General features: G+C 48.4%; 1 protein-coding gene across 14 annotated transcripts in view; it reads right to left on the reverse strand.

The window, feature by feature from the left end:
• Positions 1 to 1,090: 1,090 nt before the first annotated feature.
• The window catches only part of Clmn (calmin), a 103,768-nt gene continuing 79,129 nt past the window's right edge, over positions 1,091 to 25,729 (reverse strand). For 2 of the 14 annotated variants that reach the window (XR_013044478.1, XR_013044480.1), the window contains exons 7-14: positions 24,453 to 24,646; positions 23,347 to 23,429; positions 17,836 to 19,482; positions 13,321 to 13,517; positions 10,952 to 11,012; positions 10,257 to 10,382; positions 9,714 to 9,810; positions 1,091 to 8,421 (exon numbers count right to left, since the gene is read on the reverse strand). Coding sequence is in view for 8 of the 14 variants with exons in the window: in XM_076551316.1 (XP_076407431.1) it covers positions 8,250 to 8,419; positions 9,716 to 9,810; positions 10,257 to 10,327; positions 10,952 to 11,012; positions 13,321 to 13,517; positions 17,836 to 19,485; positions 23,347 to 23,429; positions 24,453 to 24,646 (2,521 nt within the window). In the remaining 6 variants the exon portion in view is untranslated. Of the gene's footprint in view, positions 8,422 to 9,713; positions 9,811 to 10,256; positions 10,383 to 10,951; positions 11,013 to 13,320; positions 13,518 to 17,835; positions 19,486 to 23,346; positions 23,430 to 24,452; positions 24,647 to 25,729 lie in introns of all 14 variants that reach the window. The other 12 variants (XR_006063598.2, XR_013044479.1, XM_076551317.1 and 9 more) reach the window with 8 other exon arrangements.

The following is a 25,729-nucleotide window of genomic DNA, read 5'->3' on the forward strand; positions in this document are numbered from 1 at the left end:
CCTCACTGTAAAGCCCACCCTCCCTACCACACCCCCCTTGGGATGCCCTACACAGCTCTCTTAGCTGGGACAGATGGGAAGATCCAGGCCGTTGCCTATAGCTACTTATTCCTACAGCTAAATTACTGAATTCCAAAGAAATACCCCGGGGACACTGTCTAGGGTGTCAACTTAGAACTACCAGGTTCCACTTCATACCTTGTAACAGTCAGGCCACCCTTGGCTTACCAACGCGCCCCGCCCCCCCAAGGCACCTTTCTCAGACATCCAACCGATGCAAGCTGTATGCAAGCTGGCAGTTCATTCATTTACACAAGTGCATTGATCACTTACAGAGATAAAAACAAACAGACAGACCTTGCAAAGCCTGGAACTTTCAACCCTGAGAGCACTTTTGCTGTGGTCCTCCACCCTTCCACCCAGAGAGGTAAGTGCATTATCCAAGGTGTCTGTGGCTGAGCCAGGGTGGGATTCCCAAGCCAGGGCTGTCTTAAACTTGGACTCCCCAACTTTCCTTTAAAACATGTCTCAATCCTTACACGACTCTCAAGAACACAGGCATTTTATGGCTGCTCTTCCCCCACAGCCTTACAGTCTCAGTTCCTACTGACTTTTGACGTGCTGGAAAAAAAAAAAAAAAGAAAAAAAAGCGTTCACTGTCACAAATGAAACAAGCCTCCAACTAAGTGAGATTTTTCTATTTCTTTTTTAATAACAATGCAAAAATTCATGACTTTTAAGCTTAAAGAAAAAAGGATTCTCATGTAAGAGGACAATTATAACTTTATCCAAAGAATTCATCCCCCTCACCACTCACCCCGAGTTTTAATGCTTGAAAAAGTTTATTTGGGGGGGCTTGAGAAATGACTGTGATTCAGAGCACTTGCTGCTCTGGCAGGCAACCTGGGTTTGGGTTCTCTGCAACCACACGGTGGCTCAAAACCATCTGTAAGTCCAGTTCCAGGGGACCCAACACCCTGCACTGGCCTCCATGGGCTCTGCACACATAGTCCAAACACATACATGCAGGCAAACCATTCATACCCATTAACATAAAAATGAAATCTTTTTTAAAGTTGATTTTGTGGGGTTTTTTTTTTTTTGTCCAGTTGTTTTTTATTTGTTTGCTGTTTTTATTTTCTTCTTTTGAGATGGGATTTCACTCTTCCTTTCATCCAAGTTGGCAGCCTTTCTGCCCCAGACTCCTCAGTGCTAGGATTATAGGTGTGCACCACCATGGCTGGCTTTCAAGCCTCAGTCTTCACTATGTTCCTCTAAATCCTTCTTTCCCTAGGTTTATGTTTGAAGGAGAAAGCCTGAATTGTTTCTCCAAGAAGCACGTGCTGGAGGTGGAGATGGGCAGCGAGCGGCTGGGGGTGGGACACAGTGCTGACTGATGCTACTGAGGGTCCATGTGTTTGGTTTTGGATAGTGAGCTTTTCTGCTACAAGTTAGAGGCCAACATTTTTTTTTTCTTTGCCATAAATTTACATTTGTAGGTTAACCATGGATTTCATGGGATTTAAGTGGTTGTGCACAGGTTGGTTCAAAGTGTGCAAAAATTTGGTGGGAAGGCAGTGGGTAGGGATAGAGTACAAGGGTAAGGGAAGGGCTAGCTCAGAGAATCCCACCCACAACTCCCAAGTAGACTGGCGCCCCAGAATCAGCATCTCCTCAGGTTATCACTTTGTTTTTCTAAGCAGTAAATCTCGTCACAAAAGCCAGAGTTAGTTAGCTGTGACAACCTTATCTCTTGATCCAGTGTTTTGAAGGAAGTACTTCCCTGGACTGTTGGCCAAGTGAATTTACAAGTATACAATGGCTTAACACTTCCTCTTATAAAAGCTGGTAGATGATAAGGCCATGTGAGACCAGAGAGAAGCCAGGCAGAAACTATGCCCAAGTGACTGTCAGGGAGAGGGGCACAGTCCAGGCAAGGCTGCTCTGTCACTTTGGCTAATGGGTAAGGGAAAACCCCAAAGGGTTTTCAGCCAATGAGAGAAAGACACCAGCACCAAGTCTTCAGCCACTCAACCTAGATCCTTAGATGCGCTCATGAGAACATCCCCTTCTCCAGGAGGATAGACTAGGAGACTCACCTGTCACTCGGCCACAGACCCTACCTCACCTTGAGTCCAGATAGGAAAATCAGTGGTGATCCCTAAAGACAGAGTCTCCAAGCAGGAGGGAGAGGGAGGCTAGGCCTCAGACTCCACTCAGCCCTCTGGAGTCTGGGGAGAAGATGAAATCAACATGAAGGAGTTCACATCATCATGCCAATGACATCCACGGAAAGAGACCCCTGTCACTGTGGAAGCCAGGTTATGTTCTTCCAAGGTGCGCCCCTACTCACTGGCTAACCTCTGATGGTGAGATGCACTCCAGTGGTGTTCGGGGGCCTCACTGGGGGTGGCTGGAGTTTTATACAAACTTTTATTGGGAAGGAATGATCATCCCAAAGTCACTGACTAGAAAAGTGATGAGGCTTTCTTTGCTCATTTTTTTGTTTTCTGTAGGTTTATTATTATTATTATTATTATTATTATTTTGATAACATCCTACTGGACTGGTATTGCAGCTAGAGACTCACATGATCCTCCACCTCAGTTCCATCTCTAATGAAGGTGCTGGACCTTCCCATGGTCCTCAAAGCCACCAAAGAGACTATGACTTAGAGAATCCTTGCCTTCTCAATGCAATTGTTTACAGTTCCAGTGAGTGCTGCTGGACCGGAGCTGAGCCCAACAGTGGCCAAACACAGGGCCAGAGAGAGTGATGGAGCACATCTCTCCACTAAGGTCACATCTGCCAAGCAGGCTCCAGACTCTGTCACCAAAAGCTAGGGAAAAACCACAGCTTTTAGGGGGAAATCCTGCCCAAACTCCAAACAGCAACTGGTGCACAACCTTGTCTGCTGTCTGGCAAATGCCAGTGTGGATGACCTGTTCCTTACATGGGAGTCCGGGGTGGGGTGGCGGGTACAGAAAGGCTAGAAACCACGTGACCACACCATGTGTGTCTTGTGAGGATTTTGGAGATCTAAGGGTTCCGTGGGAGCAGGTGGCAAAACTGGAAAGGAAGGAGGAGGCATGCGCCAAGCCTTGACCTTCAAACAGAGCTTTCTCATGCCACTTGATGCTCTCCTGCCCTTGACGTCATCATAGAGCTTCAGCGGAGTCCTTCAGGACAAGTTCGCAGTGAAGTCAGCAGGACAATGAGCCACCTAACCCACCAGCAAGAAAACCCAAAGGCATTTATGGATCGAGATGGCACACCGAAGCCAAGCATGATGGTGCACGCCTGTAACCTAGCACGTAGGGGAATGGGGCAGGAGGAACAAGAGTTCAAGGTCAGCCTGGGCTATTTAGAAAGCCCACGTGAGGACAAACAAAAACAGAGAGCAATGAAACTAAGAGTGTAGAACATATGTGCTTACTTATTTCACCTGTCGGAATAAGTGCAAAGGAAAAGAAAGTCCCATAGCCATGGACAGGAAAAGGTAGACAGAAGGCCACAGACACCACCCATTCAGAGCTGAAGTAGAAGGAAGCAGGGAAGGGTCCTTACACCACATGCCTGCAGGGGGCAGCACTGAGGAACCTCCCACTTCGGCACCTAAGAAGGCTTGGGAGTCGGAATTGTGAAGGTAGGCTAAGATACAGTGCTAATTCTTGGGCCACCTGCCCCTCCCATGCAGCCAGATGATGGCTTTGCCTCCTACTCCTAGAGAACAAGAAAAGCGCCACCCAGGGACACAAGACTAGGAAGTCAGGACCAACTTCAGGTGGTCACAGGGTGACTACTGAGGCTGCCTTCTTCAAGGCCCAGACTCAGTACTCAGAGATCTCTGGGTCCCGTCCTGTGGTTTGTGCACCTGGCCAAGGCAGAGTGTGGGGGTCCAAACCCAGCCTTTGTCCTAGCCGAGGTCTGTATCTGCTCAGAGAAAGAGAAAATAGCTCTCCTCTGGCAATTAAACCACGTGTGGATGGAGGGTGGCTTCTGCCCAGAGAGGACAGGATTACTGATGCCGAACAAGTGCACTGCACAGGCTAACAGCAGCCCCGTGTGAGTCCCTCTTTTCCATGCAGGAGTGGTGGGAAGACCCGTCAGGAAATGAACTAAGCCCCAGGAGAAACATGCAGCTGCAGATAGGGTGGGCGCTCCATAGTTAGGCCAGACCACTGGGCGACACTGGTCTTACCAGATGGTCATCAGAGCTTCCTGCCAGCCCCTGGATGCATCATCTTTAAACATGAATAGACGCAGGTATTTTTCAGACCCTGAAAGGTGGAGACTGAGCCCAACAAAGAGAATGAAACTTAGAGAAAACAAAGGCAATTCTGAAAGCAGATAATGCTCCCCACTTGTATCAGCCACAGAGGAGACCTGCACCCCGACTCATTTAAATATAAATGAGCCAAGAAGGCCCAACACTGGCACAGCCAGGGATTCAGAAAGCAAGCAAGCAAGCAATTGCAAGAGAGCATAAGAAAATTTCTTTGAGGATTCAGCATAGGTACCACAGCAAGGACACAAGAGCATCAGGTCAGGTGACCGAGAAGAGACTGGGGATGTCTCCAGGATGGGGAGAGTTTGTGTCACGCATAAAGGCATGGGGATAGGAATGGCATCGGAAATTTTAATGTCATTGGGAAGCAGTGGTGAGGGCACCATTTCCACCTGCAGATCTACGCCCAGCCACATGGTAAGGGCAGAAGACAAGACACTTTAAGTCATTAAAAAAAAAAAATCTAAAAATACCTACATTTATTTCTTATGTTCCATTTCTCAAAAAGTTAGTGAAGAATGGATTGAGGGAGATGGGGAAGGGACCCAGAAGGAAAAGGAGGAAAGGAGGGAAAGAGGGGGGTAACAAGCAAGGATATGTAACCACAGCCCACAACTTAGTTCAGAAGTACAGTCCCCACATGCCCAAGACAGCATTATCACGAAATGGGGATGCATCAGCCACGTGATCTAACTATATTGGGAAAACCAGTATGGTATTGGTGAGAGGGGAATTACCATCTAAGGTATTAGCAAGTCTGTAGATGTTTTTAAACTAGTAAAGTGTGTGTGTGTGTGTGTGTGTGTGTGTGTGTGTGTATGTGTGTATGCGTGTATGTGTGTGTGTATATATATATATATGTGTATATACATATATATGTATACACATTAAAGTGTTGCATGTCACATAGAAACACAGAGGAAAACTGTAGGAGAAATGGCTGAAAGTGACGTAAGGGACTACTGCTACAAGAAAGCCTCAGGGGCAGCTGTCCTCATTGCAAACCTACAACATTTTCTTATTTAACAGATGCTGAGCAAATCTGGAGACAGGACTCAGTGGTGGTTGGTGCACACTGCTCTTGTAGAGAACCCTGATTCAGCTCTCAGCACCCACACAGGGGATCTTCTGATACCTTCTTAGGGCTCCATGGGTACCTACACTTGCGTACACACACACACACACACACACACACACACACACACACACACACACACACACAATTTAAAAATAAATCTTTTAAAAAGGATGTCAAGGGATCGGATGGCTTTCTCAGCAGCTTTCCATATCCACTCTCTTCTATACACCCCTACACTCAAGATGGTTTTTTTCCCTTCAAAATAATGTCAACTTCCTGCAGGCCTGAAACCAATGACTGTTGGGCATCTTGCCTGTAGATGTTTTCAAGGCTGTTAGAAGCTGTAGGAGGTGAGAAAAAGCAGCATGCAGAGACCTCTGACCAAGGTCTAGTCCCATAAAATAAATGACTCATATTTGGGTCAACTCTTCTTTGGTACCTCATCTGGGTGAGGACTGTAATGTGCAAGGTCATAAAACATCACACGTATAACCTTCATCATCTGTACTTTTGAACTTCCAATAGGACCGGGGAGCTCATTTAGTAGTTCACTTTCTATGGAGCTTCGGGCCCTCAACCTGGAATTGTTCCAAGCTCCCCAAAGCTTTCCCCCTAGGAATGCCTCGATTCTCTCTGGGAGAGGAGGCAGGTACCAATCAATCTGGTTGAGAGGCCAGGTTTTTGGCTGTCGTGACTCGATGTGCTATATAAATTGTTTAAACATACAAAGAGTTTAAAAATAAGCAAGTCTTTTGCTTGCTACAGGAGAATGGCTCCCGGACTAAGAACAATGCTCACATGTCAAATGTAAGATGGGACGTTCCATCTCCATTGTCGATTTGACCGCATTTAGTATCACCATGGAAACACACCTCTGGCTGTGACTCTGAAGCTCTTTCCAGAAAGTCTTAACCAAAGAGACAAGACCCACCTTGAATGTGGTCAGCACCATTTCATGGGCTGTGGGGGCCCAAACTGAACAAAAAAGGAGAAAGTGAGCTGAGCACCAGCGTTCATCTCTTGCTGCTTCCTGACTGTGAGTACAATGTGAGCAGCCACTGCTATGACCCCCCCCCCCTTTATCATCGACGGTTATCCTGGAACCGTGAGCCCCCAACCCCCCTTTCTTCAGCTGTTTCTGTCAGTTCTTCTGTCACAGCAACAAGAGAAGCAAGCGGCACACCAGCCTTTACCGTTGTCCAGAACATTCTAGAAGGAGCTAAGGATAAGCTTGAAGGTTAGATAAATGGCCTAAAAATGATGGCTTTGAGTGAGGACATTTTACTTAGGTTTTTCAGGACGCTTGTGTACCTGGTTGCAAGTCTTCTACAAAAAAGCAACAGTTCTGGAATGGGGGTCACGTGGCCTGGGAACTCATGGCCAGTCTGTTTCTGGTAGGCTGTGTGACGTAGCTCTTGACAGCCTGCTCTGCCTCTCTGAGTTCAGCTAAACAAGATATTCCCTGGGACCCCTTCCTCCTGACGAACAGTTTATGGTTTTGTTTTTGTTTGTTTGTTTTTCCTGGTTTTTCGAGACAGGGTTTCTCTGTGTAGCCCTGGCTGACCTCACACTCACAGAGATCCGCCTGCCTCTGCCTCCCCAGTGCTGGAATTAAAGGTGTGCGCCACCACCGCCCGGCTCAGTTTACTGCTTTATGAGGGCTGCCTAGTATGTGTTTTTTGAGAGGGATGATGAGGAGAGGAGGAACTTAGAGTCTTTGCAGACCCGAACCTTTGCACAGAGGAGAGGGCAGAGGACTCTGGGGCAGAGGTGAGGGCAATAGGAGGGTGAAGAAAGAAACCATTCTCTTCACAAGCTGCCTGCCCTGGCCTACGCACTGGTACTTTCCAGAAACCTTTTCAAGATCTCTGTTATGGTTGACCGCCAAGGATGCTGGTGCCAAGGTGTGCATCCTGAGCCCAGAAACCTGCAGAATCCCTTCCAGTTCCACCATTCATGGGAGCTTATTCTGACCCAGACACTTCCAGGACCCTGGGGCTCCTTATGCTGCCCCATAAGGACTTCAGATTCTGGACAGAAAACTCAACAGAATACGAGGCGGTCTTAGGGCTATCCCAGTCAGCCAGAGCCTGGCTTCCAATGCAAATCTAGACTGACCCCTTTTCTTCTTTCATCTGATGGGAGGTCCTCCTGGTGGAGAAGGTTTGAAAATTACAGCTCTACCTCGAGCCAATCAATGCAAAAGTGAATTAAAAGTGCAACCCTCCAAGAAAGCCAAGGCGAAAGAATGTGCCGTGGCCCACAACAAAGCTGGCAGAGCGCCCTCTTCTCTGGAGCCTGCCAATGCCCAGGTGTAATTGCTGGGGAGCAGGCAGGTGTGCTGTTGAACTCCCTCAGTGAACACAATGGGTCATCAGGCTGGGACAGGTTCATGGGAGCTGTATCACCTTCACTCAAACACTCACACATAGAGGAGAACAGGGCACTTTTCTTCCTAGTATGACTCCGTTCTTTCTTGAAATCAGGCAGAACCTCCCCTGAGATAAAAGTAAGTAACTTAAGCTCATTAGGAGCTTAGACACCTGCACGTTCACATGCCAAGACCCGGGTTTGGAGTACACATTCGTAAGGACTCGCATCTGATCAAACAAGGCACATAAGGAGGAATCCTGTCCGCAGATCCAGCCTCAAACCTGAGCTCGGAGCACACAGTCAGGGAGGTCAGCATGCTCTCAAGTCTTAGAGAATCGAGGGGACATGTGAGCAAAGACTGAACCAGACAGCAACAGGAGGTGGGGGCCTGTGTTCCCTCTGAGGTCTTCCATCTCTGCAGAAGTGGCTCAACCCTGAACAGACAGTAAGATGCAGGAGGCAGACTCCACCCTGGTCAGGGTCCTGTCTTTTATTCTCCAGACACACGTTTCAGAGCCGGCTGACATCAAGCTGGGGGAAGAGCAGCAAGCAGTAGACCAGGAGCCAGAGGAAAAGAATGAAATATATCACGTCGGGCTGCTGTACGAACTGTGTCAGAGAGTCATTGGGCGGGCTCTGGCTTCCCAGGGGCACAGCTTCTCCAGAGGAGTTGGTGCCAGTCCTGCAGAGGGAAAGATAGGGGGACAGGACGGTCACTGGTGGGGTCCCTACGAGGGAGGACCACATCCTGAAGCTCAACCCAACCTTCCCACCTGCAGATGAAGGTTCCCAGGATACATCAGGAGGTTCCCAACTGTGTGTACATTCCAGGCAGCCCTTGGAACACCCACACAGACCCCAGCCATCTCCATGACCCTTAACAGAAGGAACTATGTGGGCCCATTTCACAGATGGCTGCAGTGACAGTTTGGGGGCCGCAGTTGTCACAGGCCACACAATTACTTTGTGACAGAGCTACTCCCGAGCCCCATCTCCTGGGAAACCTTGGAAGGAGGAGGGAGGACTACCAGCTCTCAGCTATGCCTCAGTTAGCAAAGGAACATTGACAGATGATTTCAAAGCAGCCACCAGAAACAAACCAAGTCGCCCCAAGTTGAGTCTGAAGTATTACCTTCAGAAGAACTAGCTAGCTTTGGTTTGGGGTCAGAGTTACCTTTCTTTTATGTAGTGGGAGGCAGCGTTGAACGCGCCATTTTGCTTTTGCCTGGCAGGTAATGAACAGGGTGCTAGCCCGAGAGTGTGGGTGGTGGGAAAAAAACCAAACCGCAGACCCAAATGTACCCAGGGGAGGGTAGGAGGGGTGGGGGGGCCGATACACAGAAGCCTGAAATATGAGCTTCTCGGGGCCATTTCCAGGCCTTGGATGGGGGCTATGAGAAGCCCAGACCATCTCCCAACAAGTGATGGCTGAGCTGTGACATCTGCAATAGAGCGGTTTATGCCTGAATAGCAGACATTGGGCAGAATTTCTCGGGCTTAAAGTTGTCTGTAGGAAAAATGGAAACTATTTGTTGCTGGAGGTAGGAAACACTCCTGCATATGTCAAGTTCTTGTTTCTATCAGAGCCCTACCTGATCAAAGCTACAAGTGCTCTCTCCCTAGCTGAAAGCTCCCTTGGGAGGAAATTGAAATTAGCATTTCTATTTTAGGCCTGGGAAGGAAGCAGGGTACCTCACTTGTATTTGTTTTTAGGAGCCAAAAGAATGGAGGTCTAAAGTCCCTGTTCCAAGGCGTTGGGCAGAGACTACCAATCCCATCATCTAATTTTTCCAAGCCCATGCAAACCCACGGGGTGGGGCGATACAATAAAGTACTTCTGTGACTTTAAGAGGGGTAAGGCCACGTCAGAACAAGAGAGAGTCTATTCTCATCCCTCAGGTTCTAGGTGGACTGGTTTACGGTAACTTGAGGACTATCAACTAGGGAATCTAGTTCTCCACCAGCAATGAATACTTTCATAGACAGCCTGGCATGTTTGCTTTCCCTCTTCATGTCTGCTCTGATGCCGTAAAACTGTAAAATCAGCTCAGTGAGCTTCTGAGAATTGTACCTGCAGTGGGACAGAAAGGACACAGGGTCAGGTGCTACATACAGGATGGGACCGTACAGCTCTGCCTCTGGCACCTGGCTTCTAGCTCTGAAGTCTTTGCCAAGCACAGCCGCAGACTCAGAACCCAGACCCACCTTCCCACTCACACATTCTGGGCTCTGCTCTGCCCCTCTGCCCATACTCAAGAAGATCTAACCTGATTCATTTCATTTGGAAGAGTTATTTCCTGGTATTTTCCCAAATTATTAGCAACATGATAAATAAGCAATAATAATAATAATAATAATAGCCCCTGTGAGACAGGACACACACACACACACACACACACACACACACACACACACACACACACACACACACACATACACACACCATTTAAACAAAGACGTATATTTGTTTAGCACATATATATTTATACCCCAGACTTAGGGAATGAAGCCACCAACCTGTTTAGCACTCTGTTTCTCCTCTCATCCAGATCGGCTGCGTTCCTCAATTGAACATAGCTAAAATGGTCCTACAGTGAAATTTATAAACAAAACCCCGCAACCCAATTAGTAAAGATGAAATCTCTGAAACAGAAAACAAGGTGGTTTTAAGCTTACAAAGCCGACCATGCCACGCTTTTCTCGATACTGCAGACATCTAGTTTCAAAAATCAAATTGCTAAACAAGAGAGACCACCCTGCCTCCCGCCCTTGCCCCCCTGCCCGAGGGTGACTGGGAAGAGGCCCGCCCACCACCTAGACAGGCTCTGAAGTAAGGGCCACTGCAGGTCTCAACACTTGCCCATGTCACAAGGATCCTCTAGTGACTGGGCACCCTTGGTTTAACTGTGATCTTTCTAGATGTGGGTGTAGGGTTGGGGAAGTGTCTTGGGTCCGTTTGTTTTGGTTTTTGTTTTTTTATGACAAAGAGGCCTTTGGGCTTTGAAATCAATGCTTTATTTACACCCCTTCTCGCCCCAACTGGATATCCAATTGGACTGTGCTTAACAAGTTTGTTAAGTGTGTCTGTCTTCTATCCCAGTGTAAGGTTGGTGCAGGTCAATAATCCCAGAGCTCAGGGACGGGAGAGGGAGGACGGACCGAAAAGTACTGATTAGCAGGGGCCATAGGGAAGAAGAAAGTCACATACTAACCAATTCCAAAGACCTATTAGCATGTCGCCGAATGTAAATGCTGGAGTCACTGTGGCTATTCCTGAAAAGCAAAGACACATTTTGAATGGGCACCGCCCAGAGCCCAAGTGGTCCAGTCACACAGTCACTCAAGTTACCCCAGCCCGGGGCTTTCCACGGCGGGGTTAAGCACAGTTGTGGCTTCAGACCCCGAGATGGTTTGTACCTATGCATCCATACCATTGAAACACACAGCCAGGTGTGGCCACAGACACTGGGCCCTCATCTACACCAAAATGCAAATCAGGGTTTTTAATAGAAAGTGTATTTCTAAAATCCTAGAATTTTGGGCCAGGACTGGGGTCTTTATATACAAACATCCTGAGGTTTGGGGCCTCACCTGCAGTCCCCTGCAGGTTAAGGGCAGGTCTGGACCCAAGGCCTGGAAGTTATTCCCTCTGCTGTTCTTTCCTGTGTGGCTACTTCCTGCCAATCAAGCCCTAGGAAATACCGTCATTTTTCCTTTCATACATGAGACTGATTTTATCACCAAATCTTTGAGGCCAACATGGAATGCCCCTTGGTCTTTCGAGCAGAGCTGACACCCCAAAAGTGGAGGCAGAAGAATCCTGGGCCATCAACAGTGGCTCCTGGCTAAGAGCTGTCAATGCTAGTTGGTAACTGACATCCCTCTGTAGAATAGATCACCCCATCAGCTTCAGGATGCCTTGGGTCCTGGCTTACTGCCCAGCAGAACTAGGTATCTGGTGGGTGCTATGTACCTTGACACAGAGTCACCTCAGTGTCCTTTAAACAAGCTCACTACATGGCTTGCGGAAGCCTGGCACTTGGCCTACGTACACATTCTCAGAAAGTCCCTGGAAGGCAGCTTTGGTATCTTTCCCTCTAGGTAGTGTGGCATAGTCCTCATTGCTACCACAGCACAGGCATGAAGCAAAATGCAACCTCAGAGTCCAAAGGGACCCTGGGGCCCAGATCTCGGCAGTGTCCAGAGTGACCTGATCCTCCAGGGTGCAGTGCTGGGTGCTGTGGAACCCCCTTCTCGGCCTCGTGTGTGGGTAATGCTTCCTAACTCAAAAGCACATTCCTGGTGGGAGGGAACGATCTCTCTCTCTCTCTCTCTCTCTCTCTCTCTCTCTCTCTCTCTCTCTCTCTCTCTCTGCTTTGCTGCAGCAAGGTTTCTCTCAGGCATTCTTACATTACAGTCTGCCAATGTGAGCCTTATAGTGAGTGTGAACTTTGACCTTCACTGTCCCAGCAATCAGGTGCTGAGGACCCATCTCCTGACTTCTAGAAGACAGGGGAGGCACAGCCGTCCATGCATTCATCTACCCAAAGAACTGAGTGCCCACTGCAAGCCAGGGACGTGCTAAAGTGAACTCCATGCCTTGCCTTTGCCTGGGCTACAGAGTGAGTTCAAAGCCAGCCTCGGCAATTTAAGACACTTCCTCAAAATAAAAAGCCAAAAGAGGGCTGGGGAAGTAGTTCTGTGGTAGCCTAGTTCACTTGCCTAGCATGCATGAGGCTATGAATTCAATCCCCAGTGCTGCCAAAAATTTTACAGGAAAGAAATGACTGTTCTGTGAAGGAAAAAAAAAAAAGAAGATACTACGGTACAAGAACATATCAAAAATAACCTGTGGGAAAGCCGAGACACCTGTTTGGAGGAGGTGTAATGGAGTTGCCCCCAGAGGCTGAGGTGGAGTGACCCAGGGAACAGAGTTGAATGCAGAGTGACAGCCCTTCAGTTCGAAGGAGCCTAAAGCAAAGTATGAACCCAACTGAGGGTAGATGGCCAGGGCCAGAGGTGTGTGGCATAAGCATGAATGATCACGTCGGTCCTGTGGGTTCCCAGGCCAGTGGAAAGCTATGCAGGGAGTCTGGCTGAGCTGAAACCAGAAAAGTATGTATAGCGGAGAGGCACACAGAGTGGTCCCACTCTGTAACCTCAAGCCAGGGATCAACCTCCCGAAAGTTCTGTTTACCCTGGGGCCAGCAGGTAGAGACGCCAGGATTCCCTCACATAAACGAGCTCACTTCAGTACTGCCTGCTGACCATGGAGCTTTGGAGTTCTCTGTGCTAACTAGGTCTACTCGTACCACAGCAGCCTTAACCGCAATGTGCCTGAGCCAGATGGGAAGCAGGACCCAGGAGGTAAGTGCTCAGTGACCAGACTCTGTGTAGGGTGTAGCCAATCAGACCTCATGCCCACGGACACAGACATTTTCTTGTTCTCCTCGGCCAATATCCATGGCTTGGGCTTTGCTTGCGCCCTCCACTGATGCACTGTCTACCCAAGATGCTCCTTCACCCTGAGAGAGTAAGTCCTTGCCTCAGTTTCTAAAGTGAGAAGATCTTAGCGACATACCTGGATGGGATCTTGTGTTCACAGGGGTTTTCTTCAAGGTCATCTGAGGAGCGGACAGTCCCAGGGGCTATAAATAATGAGCTTTCTACTTGGTCCACATGTTTCCTTTTTTCTTTCTTTTTACTGCTAGTTGAGGCTTCCGTTAACTTTTCTTCTATTGGTTTTGTGGGGAGTTCCAGGTTTGGAGGTTCTTGGGGCTAGAACACAAAAGAGCCAAAACACAGGTCAAATTCCCTACTGAAGTAGATGACACCATTCTCCGGGCTCTACTCCAATCCGGCCAGTATCCCTTCCAATGCTGTTTATCTTCCGAACTCCTTCCAACGTGGACAGCCCAGGAGAGAAGCCCAGACCCAAATTCTGCTCCTTGTGCAGAGATCAAAGGCCACGAATCAATGGAGAGAAGGCATGGAGTTCTGGAGTCAGGAAGCTCAGTGATATGAAATCCTGCCTGACTCAGCTACTTGACCTTAAGCCACTGGCTGTCTCTCTTTGAGCCTCGCTTTTCCAGCTGTCAGATGGGTACAGTCACCCTCAGCCTCTTCCCTCTTCAGCACGATCCTTCGAAGGCTATCCCTTATAGCAGGCAATGGCTGAACTTTCAGGTGGCCCAGTGCAAAGGTGCTCTATGGGCCTGCAGAGGGACACACACGAGCAAATGCAGAGTCTGGGGCAGGACACTGACACCGTGCGTCTGGGGGAAGGGATCACAGGGCTACATCCGGTATTTACTGGAAAGGGGACCTTCTAGCCACTGTCACACTGAGCACCTGTTACCCATCAGCCACGCCCCCATTGAAATCTAGAAGTTGGGGGCAGCAGGGAGAACCTCCTCACCAGGGGCCAGGTAAGGGGTTTGGAGGCCAGGCCAGCTGCCCTGAACAAAGTTCAAGGTAGGAACTGAAAGTGCCCTTAGCCACATGAGACCAGGGTCCTTCATGACTTAGCAGGGACCTTTCCTAGAGAGGAAATGATGAGAGGATTTTACTCATGTTATTTTATTTTTTTTAAAGATTTATTTATTATATAGTATATATATATATGTGTGTGTGTATATATACGTATATATATGTGTGTGTATATATACGTATATATATGTGTGTGTATATATACGTATATATATGTGTGTGTATATATATATATATATATATACATATATATATATACACACACATTATACAGTGTTCTGTTTGTATGTATCCTGCAGGCCAGATCTCATTACAGATGGTTGTGAGTCACGATATGGGTGCTGGGAATTGAACTCAGGACCTCTGGAAGAATAGCCAGTGTTCTTAACCTCTGAGCCATCTCTCCAGCCCATTATTTTATTTTTTTAATGATCAGAACAAGAAAAAACTTGCCATTTTCCAGTCTTTGGCTTGCTCAGCTAGTCTTTCCTTTTCTTTTTGAAAGGAGGACCAGGTATCACCCCTTGTCTGGTAGGAGACAGACTCGGCGCTCTCCACCCCACGGACTTTGCACACCTCCAGGCTGAAGTAAGGGGCTGTACTTGGGGATCGAAGTGCCAAGCGGGGTTAGAAGCAGCAGGCAAACAAAGCCATGGGTCAGAGCCATAATGTGAGCTGCGTCAATATTGCTCCCTCTGGATGCAGGGAGGCTGTGCTCAGAGCTGGGGAAGGAAGCCTGACCTGCCCCCCCTACACCCCACCCCTGCTGGCCACCAGTAAGTCTTGGGGCAGGATGAGATTCTAAATCTTCTGAATGATCATATGATTCCAACCCAGGGCTGCCCCAACTACCCCTAACTATCCACTCTGCACACAGCAGGTGCTCAATCTAATTTCGGTAACTACTGGCAGAAAGCCTATAAAAATGAAGGGCCGGGCACTGAGGATGTGGCTCTGTTAATGGAGAGCTTGCCCAGCATGGAAAACGCCCTTGGTTCTATCCCCAGCACAGCACAAACCTGCCATAGTGGTTGGTACTTAGAGGTGAAAACAGGAGGATCAGACGTTCAAGGTCATTCTTGGCTACAGAGTGGGTTTGAGGCTAGCCTGGGGTACATGAGAGCCTGTCACAACCAAACAAACAAGAATGAAGGGCCAGACTTGCATTTGCATTAGCTGCTCGGCCAAGGCCAGGATGTAACTTGCATTCTCGTCCACCTACTCAGCCTTTCGTCCCCTGGAGAATCACTCCAGTTGTACTTCATATCTCCAGCTTAGACATCAGATCTGATCTCATTGAAGGTCATGGCCACCCCTGCTGGCTTCTGACAGTTTCCCACAGGACGCACTGTCGGGTAGAACTGGCAGCCCACATCAGGTTTATCCCCTTCTCTCCGAATGTCCTCATGCTTCTCCAACTCTTCTTCACTGGGCTCTCTTTTTGTCTGCAGGTCCTGCCTAACCTCTACCTGCCCAGCTATTGGCCAATCAGCTTCTTTATTAACCCAATCACAGCGATACATAGTCACACAGTGTAAAGGAATAGTCCACAAAGAAGTGTGTGGATGGAGTTGCTCTCAACACCAGGGGAAGGAGACAGCTGTGTCTGGCACCCCTGGAACCACCAGTCCTCTTCTCCAGATCTGCCTTACAACCCACTGTTGAGCAGATTGCTCCCTGCCCTGTCCCAAATCAGCCATTCGTGGCGAAGGACTGACAATCCTCCCCATTGTTCCGGATTGGCAAACTGAACCATGGCGCAAGCTCTGACGATGGCTGCGTGCCATCTCAATCCTAAGCATCTCCAAGGGCTCCCCAGACTCCCTTGCCTGCAGCCCTCCCCACCCCCAGAGTGCAAGGCTTTCTTGGCCCTCCCAGTACCCCTCTCATGAGCCTACCCATGTCTCCCTGTTTATCTTCCTGTTTCATTCCCAAAGCAATACGCACTTGACCCCTGCACTTGGCAGACCCTGTCAGGCACCGCACTGGTCTCTAGAGTCCAAGGATGAATATACAGATGCCTACTTACTCTTGGGATGGGGAAAAAAACAAACAAACATGCAAACAGGAAAGAACAGCCAGTGTGGTTGGCCCCAGCTAAGGCAGCAAGATCTCTGTTAGGCAGGAGCCGGGAAGAGGTGACCTTGGTACAGAGCTCTGAAGGGCAAATGACCACTTGTTAAATGCTGGGAATTTTTATAACTCAGGGCATGGTTCTCTGGGAACCAGGAGAAGCTGGATTTGCTGGAAGGAAGGCAGAGACGGCTGGACAGTTAGGTGGGAGAGGAAAGAGTGTCAAAGGTCATGCTAAGGAGGTGGGAGTAGGGGAAAATGAGATGACAATTGGGGTTTAGGGTCACCCCTCTGTGAGGCAGTTCAGGACTTCATTGGGAGGGATAAGAGGTGAAACACTGAGGAGGAGCTGAAGAAAGAGACGGAGCTGATCTGGAATAAGCCGGTTCCATTCCTAGCCGGATTCTGGCACTCAGGGAATGTCCCCCACCCAGCAGCTCTCCCACACCCTCCAGCCTCTCTGGGTCTGAGGAATTTCCCTCCATGGAACCCTTTGCAGGCCCACCTCCACATTTGATGCCACATTCTCGGCATCCACCGCACTAGGGAGGCTGGCACACCTCCCTTTTTGCCCTCACTTTGCTAGGATGCTGGTCAGGATGCTCCTTCCAAAGGGCTGAGCCAGTGAGTGCTTCTCAGCCTTCCTAATGCCGCGACCCTTTTAAAACAGCGCCTCATGCGGTGGTGAACTCAACCGTAAAATTATTTTGTTGCTACTTCATAACTGTAATTTTGCTACTGTTATGAATTGTAATGTAAATACCTGATTTGCAGGATAGGGATATTTTTGAGGTCGCGACCCACAGGTTGAGAACCATTGCTGAGCTAACAGGCAGGTGAACGGCTAGAGCTAAGCGCAGGTACTTCTCTTGTCTCTGCATCCTAGCAGGGCGGCTTGAACAACCCCCCACCCCATCCCACCCCCGCGCCTCCCCGCTTCTCCCCTCCAGGATTCCCAGGGCTGCAAGGTATTCCTATGTCCCCGGGGCGTCAGGCCAGGACTCTGTGCACCTGTCCCCTCTCATCCCCTCTTGAGCCACTGGCTAGATAAGAACAGAAACACAAGAGGCTGACAAGTGTGTGCTCAGCTGCTTGAGCTTAGAGTGAGTGTCCCCTTTCCTGTCTACACGATCCCTAGCAAGTCAGAGGAACCAAGAACACGGCCTGACACAGCCAAGGCTTCTAAGAAGCATGCCGGAAACCAACGTGAGTTTGCCCTGTTTCCCAGGTGGCCACAGGAGATGACCTGATAGTTTACTGTTAACAGCTGCTTTTATATGATCATCATAGCTACTCTGCTAAGGCCCTCACACACAATCTCATTCATCCTAAGAAGACTTCTGAGTAGGGTGTGGACTGGGTTAAGATAATTTTGCCTGGGTGCTAAGTCCCCCATCCCGTCCCCGTCGTCCCCCCACCCCCACCCCCAGTACTTGCTGGAGCCTTCTGGAAGGACATTAAATTCTATGCCTTCTAGGTTCTGTAAGGGAAGGTTTACAGAGGGAGAAGCTCTGAGTTCCCAAACCTCAAGTACCTGCTGGCTCTCCACAGGGCCATTCTCTTTGGTTTCCCTCTGTTGGTGGTCCTCGGGGGAGGGTGATGAACCAGTTCCTGAGGCTGACGTGGGCCCCTCAGAATTCTCATCAACTTGGGACACCTGGTCACTAACGCTGGGGTGGCCATTGTCAACAGGCAAGGAGAAACTGCAGCTGCTTTGGGAGCTGTGGGCCTCCTCCTCCTCCTCCCTGGAATCCTGCAGATAGCCCTCTTCTGGCTCCCCTAGATCGGCATCTTCATTTTTCAAATCCTCCCCACCTTCCGAGTAAGCCTCCAGCACTGCGGCCAGGGGCACCTCGTAGTGCGGGTAATAGAACAGGTCGTGCGGGATGACGGAGATCTTCGAGAGTGGTGGAGAAGGCTTGAAATCCAACCCTTCTTCGCTGTGACTCCTGAGGGTTTCCAGGCTGACACTGGTACTCGGAGGGTTGGATGGCATTTCTCCCCCGACCCCGGAGAGGTCTTCTGCTTCTCCTTCTTCCTCGCTGCGATGCCGGGTGGACTTTCTCTTGGCCTTTTCAAACACTTCGGGTTTCTTATCTGCTGGTGTTTCTTCTGGGGGCAAAGGATGGTCCTGATCTTCTTGTTCGGGGCCCTTGGGAGGAGACTCATGTTTGTCAGGCTCGGCTTGGGACTCAGGGGACTCTGTCTCTGCATGGGGAGACTTTGACTTCTTTTTCCCCAGTTTCTCAGCATAATTCTCAAAACCCTCCTCCTCCTCAAGTGTCTTCTCACGGGGTGATGGCTCCTCACTAAAAGCCTGGCTAGTGGAAGCAAAATCTGCAAGGTCCCTGTTAAACTTGGAAGCCTTCAGGGGGATGCCTTCAAAATAGTCATCTTTATCCATAGGCTCGACAGTCAGCAGCTGAACCTTGAGCTCAGTGGAGTTGGCCAGGATAGTATGATCTCCAGGGGATGCAGAAGAAGGGCCTTTCTCACCTTGGCTAGCTGGACCCTCTACAGTGCCGTTACAGAATGTGGGGTCCTGGGGAGGCTGACTGTGGTGGGGCATGCCATCCACACCAACAGTGTCTCTAGGGCCCTTGTCTGAGGCAGCTTCCTGCGCTGGCCTGGCTTCCTGTTCTGTCTTCTTTTCCTTGGCAACCTCAACCACCGAGACATAGCTATCAGGCTTCGACACCTCCTTTGCCGCCCTTGGGCTCCCCTCAAAGCGGAAGTCTGAGCTGTAGAAAGGGTCTTTGCTACACGAGGCATCCTTGTGCAAATCAGCCTCAAAGTGGACGGATTTCTTGATTGGCAAAGAGTTAGACCTCCGGCCATCCTTTCTGGTTGATAAGATGGAAGACTCTGGCGCTGGCTCATTGGTCTTCCCTGGGCTCTCCTGAAGGACTTGGTCAATGATCTGGTGCATGAACTCAGTGGCGCTGTCTGACAGATCACGGCTGGGCATACCACCCAGACAGAAACCCTTGGTGCTCTCGGGCTGGTCACAGACGAAGACTTTGGCAGGTGGTGGGTGGCTGCTTTCATGGTTGATAGTGTAGGCCCGCTCTCCGTTCTCACTGAGGAGGAGGACTCGGCTTTCTTGTTCAGAAGGGCTTTCTTTGATTCGGACAAAGGTGGACTCGATGGGGGCTTCTTTGTCTGGATTCACAAAATCTTCCTGCTGAGAAACACAAGACAACATGAAATCACAGGTTCCACCTTCAAGTACAACTTCCAAACCCAAACAACAACAACAACAACAACAAAAGCCACTTCAGCCAGAGTTTTCATGGTGATGTCAACTGCTGTCCTGCTGAGATGCAAAAATTGCCAGGTAAATAAAAATGTGAAATATGTTTTTCCCCCCAAAACTATGGGTGCAAAGAGATTATCAACGCACTCAATGGGGTGTTCAATGTACCTCAGTGAGCAGTACCTCAGCTGCTTCACTCCTGTGGACCCTGCCAGTGAGGGAGCTAGCCTGCCTGAGGTGAGGAGGGACCAGCCATGTTCTTACTGACCATGTGGGTCACTACAAAAGCCTGAAGTTGGAGGCAGTACAACAGCAACTCTCATCAGAGCCTCGTGGTTCTACCCAGGGGTGTCTTCAGTGCAAGAGCCCAGGCAGTGCTGAGAGGCAGGGCATAAGTCAGGGCCGGCTGGGCTTCCAGTGAGTGCAATGATGGAGCGGACTGATGTCACCCTCACCATCTGAAGCCAGATGGCAGAAACTAGCATCAACATGCCTCTAGGTTCCTGAAATGGTCAGAACAAGCAACTCCCAACTTGGGTTCAGGAAGGGGCTATATCCTCTGCTTGGTTGTATTTCCCAAGGACTCATGTGTTAGACGCTTGGTACCTAAGGTGGCTGCAGAAAGCATGGAGGGACCTTTAAAGGGAGAGGCCTAGTGCAAGGTGATTGGGCCACAGGAAGTTCTAGCCTCAGAAGGAACTGACATACTTCTCATAGGTCACCAGTTCATTACAGAGGGAATTGTTTTCAGAGTGAAGAGCCAAGTGATTCTCTGGCTTCCTGTCTTGCTCTGTAACCACTCTGTCTCACATAAACGTTGACTGTAATGCCCATGAGGTCCTTTCTAGAAGGTGCTAGTGCTAACACAAACATTCAATGCTGAGTCAAATCTCTCTCTCTCCTCTCTCTCTCTCTCTCTCTCTCTCTCTCTCTCTCTCTCTCCCTCTCTCTCTCTCTTTCTCTCTCTCTCGCTCTCTCGGTTTATTTATTTTTATTTTATGTGTATATTTTTGCCTCTACATATATATGTCAACCATGTGTGTGCCAGGTGCCTACAGAGGCAGAGAGGGTGACAGATGGTTGAGAGTTGTCATGCGGGTGCTGGGAACTAAACTTGGGTCCTTTGTAAGAGCAGCAAGTGCACTTAACTGCCGAGCCATCTCTCCAGCCCTAGATCTCTCTTCTTTATATGTTATCTAGCATCTGGTATCTTGTTGTAGCAATAGAAGACAGATACACATAGAAAAAGAAAGCCATCTACCTCAGTTGCTACTCTTACTTTGCATACTGTCTCTGCCACAAAAGAAAACAACATTCAGGAAATGAGAAAGCAGGAGAATGAAGCCCATAAACAAGGGAAACAACAATTACCAAAAGTAGACCTACCTATGACTCAGGGTTGGAATTACAAAAAAGAAGGCTCTAGAATAACCAATCTAAACTACAAAATATACAAAAGACATTCTGTGGAAGCGATCGCAGATAGAAGCCTGGACTTGAAGAGGAGATAGAAAGCTCTCTCCAAGGGTAAAGGCACTTGCCATGTAAGCCTGAGAACCTCAGTCCCATCCACTCCCACAAGCTGTCCCCTGACCTCCATGTACTCACCCTGCATGTACAGACCCCTGACCCTCCCCTACAATGTATACAACAACAACAACAACAACAACAACAACAAAATAACAATAAAATATATTTTACAGTTATCTTTAAAAGCCTATTCCTACTGACTACTTAGGGAAAAAACAAAACAAACAAACAAAACAAACAAACAAACAAACAACCCCACAAAAATACTAAAGACTAAGAAAGTAAAATTACTAACACAAAAGAATGTATCCCACACACCCCAGGATGAAACAGGCTGTTCTGTGTGAACCAAGACCCTTGCCCCAGCCATCATGTCCTCCTTAATCTCTCTACTCCCAGTCCTGGAGAAGCCACACTTAGGTTTGCTGAATCTTGACCATGACCTTGAATCATACCATTTACCATCAACTTTCAATTCAGTGGTTCTCAACCTGTGGTTCTCAACAACCCTTTTGACAAACCTCTATCTCCAGAAATATTAACATTATGATTCATAATTGTAGCAAAATTACAGTTATGAAGCAGCAATGAAAATAACTTTATGGTTGGGGGTCATTACAACATGAGGAACTGTATTAAAGGTTGAGAACCACTGTTTCAATTGTTATTAGATTCTGCCTCTGGATTAGGAGCTCAGGCCTGGTGAAAACCCTGCTACCTAATACCCCCCCAAACAGAACTCTCTAGCAATTACTGCCACCACCTCTTGCTGAATGTTCATTCTGAGCCACAGGCAAAACTGGGTTCTTCACACAGGTAGTTACTTTTTGCACAAGCCTGAAATGTGGGTGATGCTTTCCACTTTAGAGAGTATCAGATACAGCTGTCAGAGAGGCTAAGGAAGCCGCCTAGGCTCACAGAGCTTCAAGTGGCATCCCAGAAACTCCTCTTCAAAACACCATGGTGCCGGAAGGAGTGGAACCACACACACATTTCAGGCACTAATCTAACCCACAGCTTGGAGGGCCACTGGGAGTCACTGCTGTGTAAAATAAGGCTCCAGCCTCAGTGGTATTTTTAAGAGACCCAAGAAGGTGAACTTTGGAGACCCAGAGCTCTGGAGTCAGCCGCAGTCCGGTATTAGATGGCTGTGTGACCCTGGAAAGACCTTCAGGTCTCTTTGGGCGGTGGTATTCCCATCTGTAAAAAGAGGATAATGGTGGAGAACCACACAGGACTGTAGGAATGACAGCTGCAGACAGTCTCCAGTGACAAGAGGGTGGGTCCCTGTTCCCTGGCAGTGTTTATTTCTTCACGTGTGCATTTTTTTTTTTTCTACCAGTCACTTGAATCTGCTGGGAATTCCGATGCATCTACTCATGTGTTGACTGTCTTCTTTACTAGAACAAAGCTGCATCACGTTAGGCACCTCATCTGTCCAGCTGATTTTGTCCAATCTTTTTTAAATTAAGTTTTGCTTAACTGGAGACCAAACCCAGGGCTTTGTGAGCACTAACCAATGCCGTAGCACTAAGCTATGGCCAGCTCCAGTCCAGTTTCTTGCTGAGTCCCCTGAGCTGGTGCCAGGCATTCAGTAAGTGGAAGATGGTTCCACTAAAGGCTGTGGGTGTTATTCTTACTGTTACTACTGTCTCAGGGTTAAGTGTTCAGTGAAACCATGACGACTTCCTTCCATGCCCCAAACCTATTTTCACATGTTACCTGGGGTTCTAAAAGGTAAAAGGTGTGGTCAGAGAATAGTGGCACATAGTTATATTCCCAGAGTGAGGAGGATGAGGCAGGAGGATTGCCACATGCTCAAGGCCAGACATGACATTTTGAGACATGAGATCCTGTCTCAAAAATTCAACCCCCCCAAAAAAAACCACACACACACACACACACACACACACACACACACACACACACACCACAAGCATGCTTTTGAATAGTCATTATCTATTATAATTTTGAGCCTTGGTAAAACTTGGTGAACTGCTGGGCTATTCCACTGGGCATCTAAAGAGTGAAGTCTGGATGACAAGGGAACATCTTCTGTCGCCTTTATCAAGTTTGGAATGGGAAGAGGTTTGGGTGAGATGTGGCGGGCTTTCTGTCCCACCTGGGAGCTTGACGTATGCCACAGATGGTTTAGAAACTAAGACAGAGCAAGGAACTCGAGGTCACTTTGTTGCCATCAACCACACAGAATGATGCAGTGCGTAGTTTGTGAATTAAAGGTAAGGGAAAGAAACGTACAGGTTCCAACTCCGGAAAGCGTTCTAGAAACTGGGCCACATAAGTCACAATGGACTGTTCATCCGGCATGTCCACCATGATGTCTGTTGAGAGAGACACAGCATTAGCAAAGGCACATGCTTTCTCCATAGGACCCGCAGGGGGTTGGCGAGGAAGGGACACACACATCAGCAAAGGACTTTCCTTTTCTCCTTGAAGAAATTTAGGCTCAGAGAAGGGGACAATGCCTTTGACTAAAGTCCCACAGCTAGCTGAAGGGCAGAGGAAGCAGGATGGAGAACCCTGGGATCCTAGGCTCAGGATTTTGCCCCTCCTTCCTTGAGTCTTGGTTCACTTCACTGTGAGCAGTGAGCTCATTGCTGGTTCCATGAATAAGTACATCTGGTGACCATGACAACCTGCTGCAGGGGGTCACAAAATTAATCACCCAATGTGGAGAGCAATGTGACAAAACAGAGTCACACACCTTCGAAGGGAATGTACTCCCCTAACTCTGACATTGTGCAGATGGGAGCTGGTCCTTGAGGGATGGTCAAAGGCATGCTGGGTAAGTAGGATGTTTACAGTCATACTATATTCAAAAATGATCCTACACCTTCCCTTCTCTCCTCCCCTTTTTCTTTCTCTCTCACTCCTCCTTTTCCTTTTCTCCCTCCTTCCTTTCATCTACAGAGTTGGGGATCTAAGCCATGGCCTCACACTTGCCACTGAGGTATGCCTTCAGCCCTCAAAGAGATCATTTCTAAAATAACCTCAGTAACTCAAATATGGAAGAGCTAGGTAAGTTTAGTATGTCTACAGGTGGACTATTATGCAATATATGTAGTATATACTGCAATATAAATATATAACTGGAGATTATAGAAATATACTACCTAAATATTAATATATATATGAGTGAAAGAGACAAAATTATACATATACCAAATGATACCAATTATGTAAAAATACTATAATTAGATGCACAGAAAAAAGACTATAACATAGGAAATAATTTTTTTTCTTCATTAAGCTTTTATTTTTATTTTCTGAGTTTTCTACCTGGAAGAGCAGATGGTATATTTGTAATAACAATAATAATAAAAGGACAGAGAGGGTCACTGTACCTTCCGGCTCCAGGAGCCTGGGGATGTGCAGGATATCGTGTGCAATCCTGAAGGCCCTCTCTAGATTCTCCCGGGTGGAATCTTCCAGAGCCTGCTTCATGTCCACCAGGCTGGGGTCAATGGCTTTGATGACAGCCAGGAAAGCCAGCCCACTCCTCCAGCTGCCTGCAAAGTCCTGGACTGCCACGCCATACCTGACAGAAAGGAGCAGGGACAGCAACAACCCAGGTTAGTAAAGGAACTGGAAGAGGAGGTCTGCACACAGTATCCTCGCTGGCCGGAGGGGGCTGGGTGAGGTTCATCTCACTCTGTGAAGACACCCCAGCCCTGACCACCAGGAGGACCACCCTGAGAATTTTCCAAATGAAGCAGGAGGTATACATTATCCAAAAGGTCAATAAGACCCTTGGTTCCTATGTTTCTAAATACATAAAGGAGAGATTTTTACACTTCACACATCACAGATGATGATGAGAAAGGGACATGTGGGGAAGTGCCCTGTTACAGGCAGAGCCAGAAAGATCCAAGTTCCTATCCCAGCTGCCCCTCTGTGCTTCTGGCTCTGTGGCCTTGGCCAGGCACACACCCTTTCTGAGCCTCTAGCACTTAAGTTAGGGTGGGATGCTGTAATGGGGAAGGGTGACGTTCCCACAGGAATGGTCTCGTCTAAAGGTGAACTCAGTGTGTGAAGCAGAGTACAGAAGCCACACAGTCAGTGTCAGCCACCAGCATCATGGATACATGTAAAATCACAACTTTTTTCCCCACACGTGTATGTATGCGTGGTAGGCATGTGTGTGTGTGTGTGTGTGTGTGTGTGTGTGTTTGCATGCGGGGTGGGGGGAGGTGCATATGTGTGGAAGCTGGAGACCAACATCAGAGAGTCTTTCTTTCTTTCTTTCTTTCTTTCTTTCTTTCTTTCTTTCTTTCTTTCTTTCTTTCTTTCTTTCTTCCTTCCTTCCTTCCTTCCTTCCTTCCTTCCTTCCTTCCTTCCTTCCTTTCTTTCTTTCTTTCTTTTGGTTTTTCGAGACAGGGTTTCTCTGTGTAGCCTTTCCTGGAACTCACTTGGTAGTCCAGGCTGGCCTTGAACTCACAGAGATCCACCTGGCTCTGCCTCCCAAGTGCTGGGATTAAAGGCGTGCACCACCACCGCCCGGCTGAGAGTCTTTCTTAATTGTTCTCTGTTGTATTCACTGAGGCAAGGCCTCTTACTTGAACCCAGAGCAGACTGACATGGCTATTCTGGCTAAGCCGGCTTGCCCTGGGGATCCCTCTGT

Source organism: Peromyscus maniculatus, chromosome 14, assembly GCF_049852395.1.
Source record: "Peromyscus maniculatus bairdii isolate BWxNUB_F1_BW_parent chromosome 14, HU_Pman_BW_mat_3.1, whole genome shotgun sequence".
Lineage (NCBI taxonomy): Eukaryota > Metazoa > Chordata > Mammalia > Rodentia > Cricetidae > Peromyscus > Peromyscus maniculatus.